The sequence below is a fragment of the Peromyscus eremicus genome, chromosome 7 (genome assembly GCF_949786415.1).
Source record: "Peromyscus eremicus chromosome 7, PerEre_H2_v1, whole genome shotgun sequence".
NCBI classification, from domain to species: domain Eukaryota; kingdom Metazoa; phylum Chordata; class Mammalia; order Rodentia; family Cricetidae; genus Peromyscus; species Peromyscus eremicus.
This window is the reverse complement of record NC_081422.1, coordinates 103,280,930-103,296,293: the sequence shown is the minus strand read 5'-3', so window position 1 is coordinate 103,296,293 and position 15,364 is coordinate 103,280,930. Positions and strand designations below refer to the sequence as shown.

The 15,364-nt window shown below is 54.7% G+C and overlaps 2 protein-coding genes across 2 annotated transcripts in view; both read right to left on the bottom strand.

Moving 5' to 3' along the window:
• Positions 1-1,378: 1,378 nt before the first annotated feature.
• On the bottom strand, positions 1,379-1,717 carry Ucn2 (urocortin 2). Its single transcript, XM_059267118.1, has one exon. It carries the CDS (start codon positions 1,715-1,717, stop codon positions 1,379-1,381), a length of 339 nt encoding a protein of 112 aa, XP_059123101.1.
• Positions 1,718-2,851: 1,134 nt separating this feature from the next.
• Col7a1 (collagen type VII alpha 1 chain) overlaps positions 2,852-15,364 on the bottom strand; it is a 32,618-nt gene continuing 20,105 nt past the window's right edge. Inside the window, exons 74-118 of the mRNA XM_059269089.1 lie at positions 15,329-15,364; positions 15,192-15,245; positions 14,958-15,026; positions 14,834-14,878; positions 14,658-14,720; positions 14,423-14,467; positions 14,003-14,038; positions 13,861-13,896; positions 13,667-13,711; positions 13,525-13,557; positions 13,386-13,448; positions 13,262-13,297; positions 13,101-13,181; positions 12,905-12,973; positions 12,742-12,777; positions 12,625-12,666; positions 12,403-12,447; positions 12,269-12,313; positions 10,833-10,868; positions 10,695-10,754; positions 10,479-10,586; positions 10,247-10,318; positions 10,086-10,121; positions 9,903-9,962; positions 9,756-9,800; positions 9,515-9,550; positions 9,376-9,411; positions 9,241-9,297; positions 9,021-9,092; positions 8,648-8,719; positions 8,399-8,434; positions 8,041-8,121; positions 7,636-7,689; positions 6,762-6,815; positions 6,619-6,681; positions 6,189-6,251; positions 5,989-6,105; positions 5,229-5,306; positions 5,081-5,134; positions 4,885-4,933; positions 4,283-4,315; positions 4,071-4,157; positions 3,739-3,867; positions 3,445-3,639; positions 2,852-3,152 (exon numbers count right to left, since the gene is read on the bottom strand). Of these exons, the coding sequence (XP_059125072.1) occupies positions 3,142-3,152; positions 3,445-3,639; positions 3,739-3,867; positions 4,071-4,157; positions 4,283-4,315; positions 4,885-4,933; positions 5,081-5,134; positions 5,229-5,306; positions 5,989-6,105; positions 6,189-6,251; positions 6,619-6,681; positions 6,762-6,815; positions 7,636-7,689; positions 8,041-8,121; positions 8,399-8,434; positions 8,648-8,719; positions 9,021-9,092; positions 9,241-9,297; positions 9,376-9,411; positions 9,515-9,550; positions 9,756-9,800; positions 9,903-9,962; positions 10,086-10,121; positions 10,247-10,318; positions 10,479-10,586; positions 10,695-10,754; positions 10,833-10,868; positions 12,269-12,313; positions 12,403-12,447; positions 12,625-12,666; positions 12,742-12,777; positions 12,905-12,973; positions 13,101-13,181; positions 13,262-13,297; positions 13,386-13,448; positions 13,525-13,557; positions 13,667-13,711; positions 13,861-13,896; positions 14,003-14,038; positions 14,423-14,467; positions 14,658-14,720; positions 14,834-14,878; positions 14,958-15,026; positions 15,192-15,245; positions 15,329-15,364 (2,673 nt within the window). The 3' untranslated portion in view covers positions 2,852-3,141. The remainder of the gene's footprint in view (positions 3,153-3,444; positions 3,640-3,738; positions 3,868-4,070; positions 4,158-4,282; positions 4,316-4,884; positions 4,934-5,080; positions 5,135-5,228; positions 5,307-5,988; positions 6,106-6,188; positions 6,252-6,618; positions 6,682-6,761; positions 6,816-7,635; positions 7,690-8,040; positions 8,122-8,398; positions 8,435-8,647; positions 8,720-9,020; positions 9,093-9,240; positions 9,298-9,375; positions 9,412-9,514; positions 9,551-9,755; positions 9,801-9,902; positions 9,963-10,085; positions 10,122-10,246; positions 10,319-10,478; positions 10,587-10,694; positions 10,755-10,832; positions 10,869-12,268; positions 12,314-12,402; positions 12,448-12,624; positions 12,667-12,741; positions 12,778-12,904; positions 12,974-13,100; positions 13,182-13,261; positions 13,298-13,385; positions 13,449-13,524; positions 13,558-13,666; positions 13,712-13,860; positions 13,897-14,002; positions 14,039-14,422; positions 14,468-14,657; positions 14,721-14,833; positions 14,879-14,957; positions 15,027-15,191; positions 15,246-15,328) is intronic.

The following is a 15,364-nucleotide window of genomic DNA, read 5'->3' as shown; positions in this document are numbered from 1 at the left end:
CCTGGGTGCACATGACTGGGTGACTCGGGTGCATCCTGTCCTTCAATCATCCATTGAGCGCCTCCTGCCACCACAACTTTCATGTACACCATGCCACTCTGCGCCACGAGACGAGAAGCTTGGTGGCATCCTTCTGCTTTACAGTTGAGGAAGTTGAGGCTCAGAAAATGTGAACAGCTTTGCTTAGGATAATTCATCAAGGAAAGCAGAGTTGGCTTGGACCTCCAGCAGTATTCACTCCCTCCCATGAGCCACGTGTGTCCCTCCGCTGGCAGGGCTGCTGGGTGTAGCTAGGACAATGCTTGTGGGTATTGTGTGTAGATTTGGGAGTCAAACACCCTCTTCTTCTAGTCCTTCTCACATGCCTCCAACTCCTGCTCACACACAGCTGCCAGAGATTTATAGCAGGCAGAGACTCAGCATGTACACACACACACACACACACACACACACACACACACACACACACACAGAGCACTGCCAAGGTCAGCTTTCCCACATGTGGTCATCTATGCCTCTGCCCGGAGATATCTCTGATAACCACATCCAACTAAGCAGGTGCTGCCTAACAGAGTACAAAACAAGCATGTCATCAGATGTAGTGGCACATGCTTGGAATCCTAACACTCAGGAGGCAGAGGCAGAAGGATTGCTACAAGTTTGAGAACAGCCTGGTCACATAGCCAGTTCTAGGACATGCAAGGGTCCACTGTGAGACTGTCTTTAAAAATAGAAACACGGGGCTGGAGAGATGGCTCAGAGGTTAAGAGCACTGGCTGTTCTTCCAGAGGTCCTGAGTTCAATTCCCAGCAACCACATAGTGGCTCACAACCATCTGTAGTGAGATCTGGCTCCCTCTTCTGGCCAGAAGGGATATATGCAAGCAGAACACTGTATACATAATATTTAAAAAACAAAAAACAAAAAACAGAAACACAAAACAATCATATGGCCCTCACCAGCACCCTGCTGCAGCGGCGTCAGGTGGGGACCTGGGCCTGTGGGCCTTAGATGGATGTCGGATGTAGCACTGGGGTCCTCTCCTTAACATTTAATGATGGCGCTCACATGGCGGTATCTTGATGCTCTGTGGCTGCCAGGCACAGCCAGGCATGACAAGATTCCATCTAGCAAACATGCATGCCAGTGTTCAAGATACCCAAACATATGGAAGTATGAAGGGTACAGAAGCATGGCAGCACACTACATGGTCAGGCTGTCTAAACATACTGTGGACACTCAGAGGCCATGGCAGCGGCCCGCTGTGGTAAAGCCTGGGCATGTGCTCTGCCTAGATGTAGTACTGTCCAGCTTCGTTGCTGTCCTCCAGAACTTTCCATCCAGGGTCACCCCATCTTTATGACCTCCTCCCTCAGTCTCAGCGGCGGCCAACACGAGCTAGTATTTGGGCGTTAGTGGCAGCCTGATCCCTGGCAGCCTTGGTCCGGGCTTGCTCCAGTAAGATCCGTAAGAGGCCGATGGGGATGTCCAAGGAGAGTGTGACGCGCGTGTCCGGATGAGGGTTAGCTTTGGAGTAGCTCCAGGGAGCCGAGGGCCCTGGGGTGGTAGCTGAGCGGCTCTCCGAGGCCACAGAGTAGGAAACAGTCTCTGGATAGTTCTGAGAGAGGAGCCGGAAGGTGGGGATAGGGGTCCCTGGAACGAGTAGGACCCTACCCAATGTCAGGACCATGAGCAGCACCAGTGCCCACCTGGCCATCGTGCTGTAAGGCTGTAAGGAGAAAACAGGCTGAGTCTGGATCTGCAGCTGCAGCTCACTGGAAGGAGACAGACTACAAGACACAAGAGCCAAAGAGGCTGGAGTGATTACAGAGGCCAGGCCTGGGACAGAGACACAGAGACAAAGAAGAGAAAAACCAGACAGGACTGGACCGAGGAAGAGCCAGACAGAAAGAATGAGAATGTGTCCTGAGGCATGGGGGCATATGTCTATAATCCCAGGCCCTAGGAGGCAGAGGCACGATCCAAATTTGAAGCCAGACTGGGTCACATAATGAGACCCTATCTAAAAATTCCAAAGTGGGGACTAAGGACAGTGCTATCCAGAGGCAGAGAAAGGCAGGCGGAGGGGCAAAGGAGGAAGAGAGGAAGATGAATGGGGTAGAGACAAGGCAAGATGGGGAAGTCAAGAAAGAAGACAAGGCAGAAAGAGACAGAAACCATCCGAGTCGTCTAGATGGGAAGAAAGACTCAGAAACAGAGAGAGCGCCACAGGGACCAGATGGAGACAGGTTCTGAGCAGCATGACTGGTGAGGGAGACCAGTGTTGGGGGCAGAGTAGGGCTAGTGAAGCAGAGAAACCAGAGACCCCAGAGCCTCCCACGTCCAGACATCTCCACTCACCCAAACCCCAGGCCCACTCAACCCCAGACCCTTCTCATCCCAAGCCAGTGCTGGTCGTACCGCTGCCAGCTTCCTCCGGGGAAGGCTGGGGATGCTGCAGCTGCTGGGGCTGGGGCCAGGCAATGCTCTCCTGCGACCTGACACTTTACTCCACTTCAGGACCCATTTATCTCCCCCAGCCTCCTGGGGTAGGAGCTAGGGCATGTTTCCTGGCATGAGGCAGTCCCCCACCCGATGACTCATCCCCTTCTAGGGAACAGTAAGGACACCTCCTTAGCCCCCACCTTATTTCTTTTAGGGGGGACAAGTTAGGGAAAATAACCAGGGCCAGGTATGAGGACTCTATACCATGCAATACAATGCCAACTGCCCCTCCCCCCATCAAGGGAAGTTTGCCTCCTGAGACCCCCACATCTCACCAAACAGTCAACAACAAGGGCCTTTTAAAACAGCAGCTTTAATGCCACCCCCCCCATCAGCACCAACCATGGCATCACATCCTTGGGTCAAGGGGCAGGTTGGACACCAGTCACATCCATTCACTGCCCACAACCACCCCCAACAAGTGAGTCATCTGCCAGGAAAGCAGGCACCACAATGGGCATTTGTCCACAAGGGGGAAGGCTAGACCCACAGGACCGAGTCACTGAAATAGTGGACACGCATACACGCTCATGTGTACACAGAACTCTAGCACCAAATGGAGATCAGCAGGACCCTGCTGAGCCCTGCCACCTCCAGGGACTGCTGACCCTCAAGCACATCATCCAGGCCTCAGTCCTAGGCAGCACCTGTGTGGAACACATCAGAAAACATTCAGCCCTCTGACCTTCTTTCCCAACATGAAATCTGCACAGAAGTATGGCAAAGCATCCATGAGGAATTGAATGTGGGCTCTGACTCAGAGAGGAGACCCTTAGCAAAAGGGAACATAGAGAGGTACCATGCAGGCTCCACAGCTGGGGATATGTAGTCAGTCCTTTGATCTGGGATCTGCCCCAGGTCCCCTAGTCTCAGGGAACCTCCCACTCAGGCACTGATACATGTAGGTGCAGCCTTCACTGAGAGAATCTAGGCCCCTACCTGTTTTCTGGCTGTGGACCACTTGGGGTGGGCAGCGGCGCTCACATGCCTCACGGGTTCCAAAACGGTTGGCATTCCCTCCGCAGCCACCGTAGACAAAGGGGTGACAGGCTGTGCCACCAGGCACAGCCCGATGGTACCAGCGCAGGGTGTAGGCAGTACAGGAGCCCTCATCCAGTGGTAGGGAGCAGGGGTCTATGGTCATTGGTGGTTAGGTTACTGGGGATAGTGGGGATCAGGGGAATCTGAAATCAGCAAAAGATCAACAATAGGATGGGCTCCTTCTGCCGCTACCTGAACCTCTCTGGTCCCAGCCCTTGACATCACCATCGCCATCCCAAGGAACTTCTGGGTCCTGGTAGTCCTCCACAGAATACACCGAGTACTCAGAGAAGTCGTCATCATCTTCAGGGGGTACCCGGCCTGCAGGTAGGGTGGTATGCTGTGAAGAGGCCCCTGCTGGCTCTGGGACAGAGTAGATAGCAATGGTCTCCCCCATATGCAGAAATGTGTGTGTGTGTGTGTGTGTGTGTGTCCTGTGTGTAGACTTTATATCCCTGATACGTGAGTACACACATGCATATCTGCACCCCATCTGTACACGCCCCATGAATTGTCAGCCTCACCTTCCTCCTCTACATGAGAGACCCGGAGCACAGGCACATGGTGGAGCTGGGGGCCAGCTGTATCCGCAGCATAGCTGGGGAGGGGTCCTGGAACAGGGCAGGTGATGACACAGTCGGCCACCCTAGCCACACCCCTGCTGAGAGGACCCAAATGATAGGAAGGGAGTCAGTGCATTAGATGAAGAACATTCTAGATACAGAAAGCTACTCACGTGATCCAGACGCAATAAACTGGCCCTGGCAGGCTGGAAGGGACAGAAAAAGGAAGAATGAGGAATGGAGAACAAGAGACAAAGAAAAAGATGGGAAGGTGGAGAAAGAGAAAGAGACAAAAGCCACATGCAGGGGTGAGATACACAGAGCTGCAGCAGGACAGCCAGTGAGACAGGAAGGAGTGAGAAGAGAAAACAGGAGAGCGGGGAAGGAAGGAGAGAGACAGGAAGAAATGTAGAGATGAACCCGCAGAGAAACCGGGAGTACCAGGGACGCAAGGGACAAAGGAAGTCATGGGCAGGAGGCCCAGAGAGGATAGCAGTCACAACAGGAAGGAACAAGGCCCAGAATCATCACTCCCCAATCTGTGTCACAGCTTCTGGGACAGCTCTGCTCCCCACTCTACCCCTCCAAATACCGCTAGTCACCAGAACTCTACACAGCCACCCACATCCATCTCCCTTCCTCCATTAAGGGAGTCCTGCTGGCCTGTAGCCATCCATCTCCACCTGCCCTCTGTAAGTTCTGGGGACTCACCAGCCCCTACCTAGGTGTCCTAGGATGGGGTAGGGGCAGGAGACTCCACATTAGACCCACTCACCACAATGCTGACTCATCTCCTGACGCACAAAGCCCCGGATGTCATCCTCCTGGGAACACAAGACCACAAGGCCCCTGAAGAACCCATGAATCATGGATCGCATAATGCAGGAATCAAAGACTAGTCATATAAGTCAAGAGCCCTGGGACCAGGAGGTCAGGGTGCTGGGTGACCCCCCCCCCCAAGCCAAACTCACGGTTAGCGCAGCTTCTCCCTTCTCCCCACGAGGGCCAGCAGGTCCTGGGCGCCCCTATGAGCAACAAATGTGACCAAGTTGTGGCAGATCTCACAGAGACCCGAGACCATGCTCATCTCTGACTCCAAGCCCAGGAATCCACACTCACCTGCTCCCCTCTCTCACCGGGGGTGCCAGGAGCACCAGGAGCCCCCACCACACTCTCTCCAGGGGGACCTCGTTCACCCTGTTTACACAAGGACCAAGTAGCAGGGTCAGTGTCAGTGACAGAATCCGGGCAAGTGGAGGACCCGGGTTCAGAGATTGGAATATGGAGATCAGCCCGTGGGTTGTAGGTTCATGGTTTAGAGAGACAAGGATGGTTGGGGGTGCTGGGGGTGTAGCTCAGGAATACAGCCCTTGCTTAGCACGTGTAAGGTCCTGGGTTTAGTCCTCAGTACTGTCAGAAATGAGAAAGCCAGGCTGGAGAGATGGCACAGCAGTTACAGTACTTGAGGTTCTTATAAAAGACCCAGGCCTGGTTCCCAGCACCCATCTGGTGGCTCACAACCATCTGAACTCCAGTTCCAGGGCATCTAATGCCTTCTTCTGGCCTTCTCAGGCACTAGGGACACACATGGTACACAGACATATGTTCAGGCAAAACATTCATACACACAGAATAAAAAATAAAGAATTAAAGACAAAACAGCCAGCATGGTGTACATGTCTTTAATCCTAGCACCTGAGAGGCAGAGGCAAGCAGAGTTCTGAATTTGAGGCTAGCCTGGTCTACATATAGGGTTCCAAGCCACCCAGGGCTCCGTAGTGAGCTCCTGTCTAAAATGAGCAACCAAGCAAACAACAACACAAGCAGGAAGGGTAGGGTCAAGGGTCAAGGGTCAGGGGTCACAGCTGGGGAACCCTACCTTCTGACCCTGAAGTCCTTCAGGGCCTTTGGGACCAACACCACCAGGTGGCCCTGGGGGACCACTAGAGCCATCATTCCCCCTGGGACCTGGGAAGCCCCCAACTCCTGGGGACCCCTGTGGATAGAAAAGGGCTCGTGACTAAAACCCCTTTGGGATGAAACTACTACTGAAGGTCACAAACCCTGACCTCGGCTTACCCGTTCCCCTTTCTCGCCTTGGTCACCTTTGGGACCTGGCTGCCCATCAAAGCCTCTGTCACCCTGGAAACAGAAGAAGCGAGAAACACACTCAGCCCTGACATCCCTCCGCTCTTGTATTTCCTTGAGCTTCGTGCGTGCCTGCCCTGAACCAATGCCCTCTATGTGTAGGATCCAAACATCTGTCATCATCCCAGCTGTGATCCCATGACACCAGCCCCACTCAAGCCCTGGCCTGGTAAAACATGGCCCCTTCCCTCACCTTCTACCCTTTCATCCTAACTCTCTACTGTGACCACAACCTCTCCTGAAATCTCAAAAACAGCCACACATGATCGCCCAAAGCCACAGTCTTCCTTGAGTCTATCATGACTTCCTTTGTCCTCTCTGGCTCCACCCCCATCATGTCCATTATCAAGAGCCCCTGTACCTTGGGACCGATCAGGCCCTCTTTGCCAGGAGCCCCAGACTGACCCGGCATGCCAGGCTCCCCCTAGAGGAAAGAGAATGTGGGATTGGAGCTCTAGCTCATTGCCCCTCTTCATTTAGGGTGGACCCTACCCTGACACTCACTGTGTCTCCTTTCCGTCCCGCCAACCCAGGGCGGCCAGGAAAACCAGCTTCTCCCTGGAGACATCAGATAGAGGAGTAAGCCTTGGGCCACAGCCCCACAGCCCCCACACCAGCCCCCACAGCCCCCACACCAGCCCCTGCATCAGCCCCCACACCCCCCGCATCAGCCCCCACACCAGCCCCCACACCCCCCACATCAGCCCCCACACCAGCCCCCACACCCCCCACACCAGCCCCCACACCCCCCACACCAGCCCCCACATCAGCCCCCACACCAGCCCCCACACCAGCCCCCACACCAGCCCCCACATCCCCCACACCAGCCCCCACATCAGCCCCCACAGCCCCCACACCAGCCCCCACACCAGCCCCCACACCAGCCCCCACACCAGCCCCCACACCAGCCCCCACACCAGCCCCCACATCACCCCCCACACCAGCCCCCACACCAGCCCCCACAACAGCCCCCACATCACCCCCCACACCAGCCCCCACACCAGCCCCCACACCAGCCCCCACATCAGCCCCCACACCAGCCCCCACAGCCCCCACACCAGCCCCCACACCAGCCCCCACACCAGCCCCCACACCAGCCCCCACACCAGCCCCCACACCCCCCACACCAGCCCCCACACAGCCCCCACACCCCCCACACCAGCCCCCACACCCCCCACACCAGCCCCCACATCAGCCCCCACACCAGCCCCCACACCAGCCCCCACACCAGCCCCCACATCAGCCCCCACACCAGCCCCCACACCAGCCCCCACATCCCCCACACCAGCCCCCACATCAGCCCCCACACCCCCCACATCAGCCCCCACACCCCCCGCATCAGCTCCCACAGCCCCCGCATCTCCGAGTAGATCTAAACCTTGTCTCCTTTGTCTCCATCAAAGCCACAGGCTCCCTTCATCCCTCTTTCACCCTAAGGTAGGAAAGCGAATGAGAAAGTAACTTCTCAGCCAGCTGTGAGGGCACACACCTGTAATCCCAGCACTCGGGAGGTAGAGGCAGGAGAGTCAGGAGTTCAAGTCCAGGCTTGGCTACATAGCAAGTTCAAAGCTAGCCTGGGCTACATGAGAAGCTAGTTCCATAATTTTATAAAAAGAGCCACTTCTACCTTACCCTGACTCTTTGATTCAACTCTTACTACTGGCTTCAGGTATTCCAACCCAGAGCTAACACTATGTAACCTGAGCCCCCAAATCTGACCCTAGGTCCCTTACTCTCCAATACCAGGCCATCTTGGCCAGAAAAGCAAAAGATTCTTTCTCACCTTGAGGCCCCGGGGACCCGTAAAGCCAATATCTCCTTTGTCTCCTCGGAAACCAGGGGCTCCATCCTTTCCTGGGGCTCCCTGGGGACATGGATCAAGAAAGGAAAGTGAGGTATCAAAAGGAATCACCTTAGATTGCAGGCAGGTGACTCCAGTCACCACCCATTGCCATGGGGACAGGGTCAGCATGGGCTAGGGTCACCATCATAGAGTTCACAGCAGAGGTAGGAGCTTCTGGGAAAAGGAAGGCCATAAAAAATTAGGCCCCTAAAAGGTCAAAGGCTACATGGGCAGGGCCATCATGGAAATAGGGTCCTTGTGAAGACAAGGGGTCTCCATGAGATTGGGGGCATCTTACCGGCTCACCAGGGATCCCTGCAGCACCTGGTTCACCCTGTGGGAAACAGATTGGGGCCTTCATCTAACCATGCCTCATTGGCTTCTCTATGCACATGCGGTCCCTTGGCAGCCCAGTTAGTGAGGACGTGGGCCGCACATAGATCCAGTGTGAACACACACGTGACCAAGGAAACCAGGCTCCCTCTAACGTAAGAAACCCCCAAGGTAGGTGTGAGTGATACATGATTAAACCTGGGGTGGAACTTGCCTTGGGTCCTGTGAGTCCTCGAACCCCAATTGATCCAGCTGAACCTTTGTCCCCTGGCTCCCCTTTGGAGCCCTTTAGGAGTCACCAGAAGAAAGGACAGAGTCAGGACACCATCTGTAGTACCCCTAACATCCAAAGAGCTCCCTGGCTGTTTCTAGACTCTCATAGTCACAGCCCAGAGCTCCTCATCTATTCCCACCTTGAGGTCCTGGAGTCCTCCCTAGGGTCCCCATACTTCCTAGGGTCCCCATCCTCTCTGCCACCCTTAGAGTCACTTCTGTCTCGCCCACAACAAGCTCCCCCCTCCCTGACTCTGTGGAGCACACACAACGCCCACAGGACCCCCCAGGAGAACCCATCCTCTTCCTTGTACCTTGTCACCAGGATTCCCACTGTCTCCCCGAGGTCCTTTGTCACCGTCTATGCCTCGAGGCCCTCGTTCGCCCTAGGTCAGAGGTCAGAAATCAGGGTCAGGAGCTGGAGGCCCCTCATGTTCTGGAAAGCTAAGCTTTTGGATCACCTGGGCCAGCCCCACAGAACTCTTTATTACAGCCAAGAGAAACCCGGTTCACATCAGAACCAGACCCACTCACCATGTCCCCTTTGGCACCTCGTGGCCCTGGAGGCCCCTCAATCACAGCTGAGTCACCCTGAGGGGCAGGGAGGAATCAGAAGAGTTGGGAGCACCCCAGTCTCCCTCTCCAGCCCTCCCTGATAACCACACTTACCTTGTCACCCTTTGGTCCTGCGGTCCCAGCGTCACCCTGTTGCGGAGAAGAATGACTGTCACCCAAGCCGGGGAGGCCCCAGACCTCAATATCCATCTTCACCCCCACTCACTGAGGGACCTTTCTCCCACATTCTTACCTTCTCCCCTCGATCTCCCCGGCTGCCAGGAGGCCCCTACGTGAAGAAAAACATCTGATTATGAGCTGTGGGCGTGTGGGAGGAGTGGTGAGGAGACAAGACAGAGGACTAGAGAGGGACTAAGAGAAACGATGAGGACCAGAGCCAACAATGAAAACCTGAGGGCTGGGACAGACTGCAGTGTCCCAAGGGCACAGATGGGTCAGGCACGAGGAACTGGAGTCACACCAGCAGGACCTACCATGAGTCCTCGAGGTCCTTCCTGGCCAGGGTGGCCGTCTTCACCCTGAATGGTGACATTAGGTTCACTGACTCAGAGGTTGGGGATCTGAGGCAAGAACCGTGATGGAAGGGTGGTGAGCCCCAGCTGTGGTGAGGACATACGTACCCGGACACCTGGCTCACCACGCTCGCCTCGGGGCCCAGGCAGCCCTGCTCCTGGGTCTCCCTAGAGATCAACAGGACACCAGGAATGAGGAAGGGGACTCAGTGGAGGACAGAGGACTCTAGGCACTCGGTGGAAGTTGGGGAGCGACAGTAGCAGAGGAGAGAGCCAGCAGCCTCCACCTACCTTGTCTCCTTTGAGTCCAGAGGTGCCGGGTACTCCCTGTGGGTCAGAGTGAGGTGAGGGACCTGTAGGCTCCAAGTCCCCACATACCCAACCTCGTGGCCTAGTCCCCAACCATACCCCTCACAAGGGCAGACTTGGGTCACTCAGGTAGTTCTACTCACCACTGACCCCGGGGGTCCAGGTGGCCCCAAGGGACCTGGGACACCTTCTCTCCCTGGAGGGCCTGCCAGACCCTATAGGAAATGGGACAAGGAAGATAGGGAATGGTTTGGGGACTCCCTTCTCTTCCTCTTAAGAGAAAGGAACCAAGGAAGGACCTGGGTTCCTTCCTCACCTGCTACCAGAAGGTCTGGGGGTCACCAAGTCCCCACATGCTGTTCCCAGCCCTCTTACCCGTTCCCCGACAGGCCCTGGCTGGCCTATCTCTCCTCGAGGTCCTGGCTGACCAGGGAACCCAACAACACCAGGAACACCAGGGGCACCAGGGGAGCCCGAGTCTCCCTGAAACAGATAAGGGGGGAGTGGTCACAGAAGGACACCTTCCCAGGTCATCCCCAGAATGATCTCCTTCCTCCCACCACTCAGAGCTGTGATGAGACACTGACTTACCTTCATACCTGGAGGACCAGTTGGCCCAGGGGGGCCCTGAACCCCAATTCCTGGCTCACCCTTTAAGGGAAAGAGGGGTCTTATCAGGCTTAAGGAGTCCTAAGGCCATGGCTCCAATAAAGACTCTTCCACACATACCTTGAGACCTTTGAGTCCCGGAGCCCCTTTTTGACCCTAAAAGATCAAAATAAAGAATTCAAACTAGCTGGGCGGTGGTGGCGCACGCCTTTAATCCCAGCACTCGGGAGGCAGAGCCAGGCAGATCTCTGTGAGTTCGAGGCCAGCCTGGTCTACAGAGCAAGATCCAGGAAAGGTGCAAAGCTACACAGAGAAACCCTGTCTCGAAAAACCAAAAAAAAAAAAAAAAAAAAAAAAAAAAAAAAAAAAAAAAAGAGTTCAAGCTAGAGCAATGACTCCATGGTTAAGAGCACTGGCTGCTCTTCCAGAGGTGCTGTGGAATATTATTTTAACTAGGCAAAGATGTGTTATATTTGGTTTGTTTGTTTGTTTGTTTTTGTTTGGTGTTTTTGGTTGTTTGTTTTGTTTTGAGCTGAGGACCGAACCCAGGGCCTTGTGCTTGCTAGGTAAGCACTCTACCACTGAGCTAAATCCCCAACCGTGTTACATTTTTTTTCTGCCGCAGAATATTACTTTAACTGAGTAAAAGAGTGTTACTTTTGTTTATGCTGCATTTGTCTAATTATGTAAAGATGTGTTATATTAGTTTCACTTTGCCTGCATGAGGCACCTGATTGGTCTAATAAAGAGCTGAATGACCAATAGCTGGGCATAAAGAGGGATAGGCGGCCCAAGAGAAAAAGCCTGGTACACAGATGACCCAGGGTCAATTTCCAGGACTCACATGACAGCTCACGACAATCTATAACTCCAGTCCCAAGGGATCCTATGCCCTCTCTGGCCTCCAAGGGCAACAGACAGGTGATGTACAGATAAACATCCAAGCAAAACACTCATACACATTAAAAAAAAAGTGCAGGAACGTGAACACTAAGCTTCTATACAGACCAAAAATATTCCCAGGAGAACTCAGATGATTATGAACCTATGGGAGCTCAGATAGGACCATAGGCTTGTGAGGGCACAGGCCAAGGGAAGCCCAGATGTGGCCACAGACACGTGGGAGTTCAGGCATGACCACAGGCACATAGAGCTCACACATGAGCGTGCAAACACAAGGAACCACAGATGTGGCACTCAATGGAAACTCCCATGAGGAAACTTAGATGTGACCACAGATGTGTACTCAGACAGACGGGGGCGGGAGACAAGATTATAAACACATGACCAAGCAGAGGCCTGCAGGAATTCAGCTGTGTCCCAAGACCTGGGAGATGACGTGGTAATGGACATGCATGGGCTCAGCCATGGTAAGGAACAGGAGATCAAGCATGGACACACAGAAGCCAAGCTTGGGTCCACAAGTATGGAAGCCAAAAGCCTGTAACTGTGTCTTCCAAACAGAAACCTCCTGAGAACACAAGCATGGAGGTTCAGAGACATGAACAAGCCCAACGGTCTTTGTTTTCATGGTCAAGCCCAGACTCCAGACTTACATCTTCCCCAGGGTCTCCAGGCTCTCCTGCACGGCCAGCTTCGCCCTGCACATAGAGGATGGTAAGGGTCCCTGGCCTCCCAGCCTCACCCCTACTCTGCCCAACACTTACACTGGAAGCCCAGAGCCACTCACTTTCTCACCCCGCGGTCCTGGCAATCCTCTGTCGCCTTTGGCTCCCTAGGGACATAAGGGCCATGTGACAACACAGGTGTCATTGTCAGTCACAAACAGATGAATCTGAAGGAGGTAGGCCTGCGGCCAGGGTCCAGTGTGGGGAATATTGTGAAAGCTAAGAGTCATGAGGATGGAGGAACTATAGGTCAAAGGACCCCGACTGTGGGGTGCTACACTCACCGGCTCACCCAGCAGGGCTCCAGCAAGGTCTCCTGGGGCTCCCTGATAAGAGAGGGGGTAGTGGGTTCCTTCACTCGCATCCCTTGGCCCTTCCTTTCAGTACTTCTGCCGACTCACCTTCTCTCCTTTTGCTCCAGGGGGCCCGACCACCGCCTGTGGGGAACGCCTTGTGAGGAGCCTAGTCACCTTTCCCTCCCAGCCCCACCCTGCCATCCCAGATGACAGGTGAAAGCTGAGGCTTAGGGGTGAGCAGAGGGTGGGAAGCAGAGCCAAAGGTCACCTGTCCAGGGGCCCCCACAGGCCCAGGTTCTCCTTTAGGTCCAACAGGGCCAGGCAGACCTGGTAACCCCTGTGAGAGAACAGTGTGAGGAATTTAGTCTCTTCATCACCCTGTCCCCACCACCCCAGCCTCTACCCAGCCAGCTGGGCACGGGACCCCACAACAGGCCCACTACCGGCTTTCCTAAAATACATACTGGCACACCAGGACCTCCCCTGTCTCCATCCTTTCCACTGGTACCATCACGACCTGGGGGTCCTGGCTTCCCCGTCTCCCCCTGAAAAGATGGAGCTCAGTCAAGATCCTACATAATGACTCCTAACCCCTGGAGCCCAACCCAAGACTGGCAGGACTTACCACTTGTCCAGGCAGACCTGGTGACCCTTGTGGCCCCTGGTGGGGAGAGCAGATATGAGGGTCATACTGGAGAATGTGGTACCTGAGGATCTAGACTATGGTTTCTCTATAGCAACTCACTCACCACAAGGCCTGAAGGGCCAGGAGGGCCAGGAAGTCCCACAGCTCCAGTAGGTCCGGGCAGACCCTGGAAGAGGAAGTTCAGAATAACACCAACCCCACAAGTGTCCTAGTTACCCTACCCCGAGAGATACACTACTCACCCGTCCTGGGGGTCCTGTCTCTCCAGGTTCCCCCTGGAAAAGACCCAGAAACCATGTGCTCAACTCCATAATGGGAAAAGACATGCCTGGAATCCCCCGTCTTCACATGTATAGCCCATTCCCCTTCTATGCCTAGACTCACCTTCAGGCCTGAAGGTCCCTGGGGTCCTGCAGGGCCAGCAAGACCCTAGAGGAAAATGTGAAGGCAGGGGACAGGGGTCAGTGTTGTCTACCTGGGCTCCAGGATTCTCATGAATAAAGCCTGCATGTCAACAATGACAGATTCCATCCCCTCCCTCTCCTACCCTCACTAGGCAGTGTTTCTCCATCACTCACCGGGGCACCTGGTGGTCCAGGGTCTCCATGGCCACCCTGTTGGAGACAGTTTGATGAAAGGCCAACCCAGGGAAGTTGGCAATGTTTTTCACTGGGGTTTGACACAGGATGGGAACAGAAGGGAGGGCTCTAACGTACTCACCGCTGGGCCAGGGGTCCCCCTCGGGCCCTGCAGACCCTGCAGAAGAAAGGGGCTCATGAACCTTGGTCCAGGCCTCACTTTGGCCTGTTCCCATCTTTGGAGGGCCTTTGCCTGGTGAACTCCTTACTTCTCAGACACAGATGACCATATATACCTGTGGACTGCCCCTTCACAGACAGACACACAGACATACACAACAGTAAACCTGTTACTCTCCCTACTTCTCAGGCACAGATGACCATATATACCTGTGGACTGCCCCTTTACAGACAGACACACAGACATACACAACAGTAAGCCTGTCAGACATCATGCACCTGAGTTTACAATTTGTACATGGGCATATCCTTGTTCCTCTTGAGTAATAAACACACAGTGAGGATCTCAAATCCTAGGCCAGCTATCCCTGTGGTCACTCACCGGCTTCCCTTCAGGCCCAGCCACACCACGCTCTCCCGGAAGACCCTGTAAAAGAATAGATCTAAGGCCACCTTGCCTTTACGCCCAACACCAGCTTCTTCACTGCCCACCCTGCCCCTAATGGCCAAGGACAGGACTTAGCTCCCAAACAGTGCCGATTCCAGCCCTGCATATGAGACAACACACGTAAGAGCCATATTCTTGCACCTGTGTGACTTCTGGGACAAGAACTCACCGGGCTGCCATCATGACCCCTCTTCCCAGGCTCTCCCTGGTCTCCTTTGATTCCTGGCACACCCTGAAAACAAAATGTCATGCCCTGAGCCCCATTCTCTGCCATGTGTGTACATATATGTGTATACTATTACGGTATGCCCCATAGAGAGGGCACAGTGGGGCAGGAAGCCTCACCTTGTCTCCTTTGGGTCCACGGTCACCATCACTGCCTGGCTCCCCCTGTACAGATGAGATGTCAGATCAGATCAGGCTCTAGTGTTACGGGAAGGCATGGGTCACAAACTGACCCCACACTGACCTTAGCACCCTTGAGTCCAGGGGGTCCTTGTTCTCTAGAGGGTCCAGGACCTGCCTCATCAATGGCCACCTAAAAGTACAAAATAATGGAGGGAAGATGAGCCTGTCACACAGGTGTGAAGGGATCAGTACAGGTCCCAGGATAGCATAAACTACGGGGTTGAAGATACTACATGGAGTTTCTGGGGCCCAGTCTCAGGGTAGCATCATCACCATCGTGCGGCTGGGTGATCACCTTGGGGCCAGGGGGGCCAGGTGGTCCAGGGAGGCCAGGAAGGCCATCTCTGCCCTGCAGAAGAAAAGAAAATGGGAGGTTGTGCAGGCCAGCTCAGGTTCCAGAAAGGCCTGCTTCAGGGTGCCCCCAGCGAGCACCTGTTCTCCACGGTCTCCTTTCTCTCCGCGTTCACC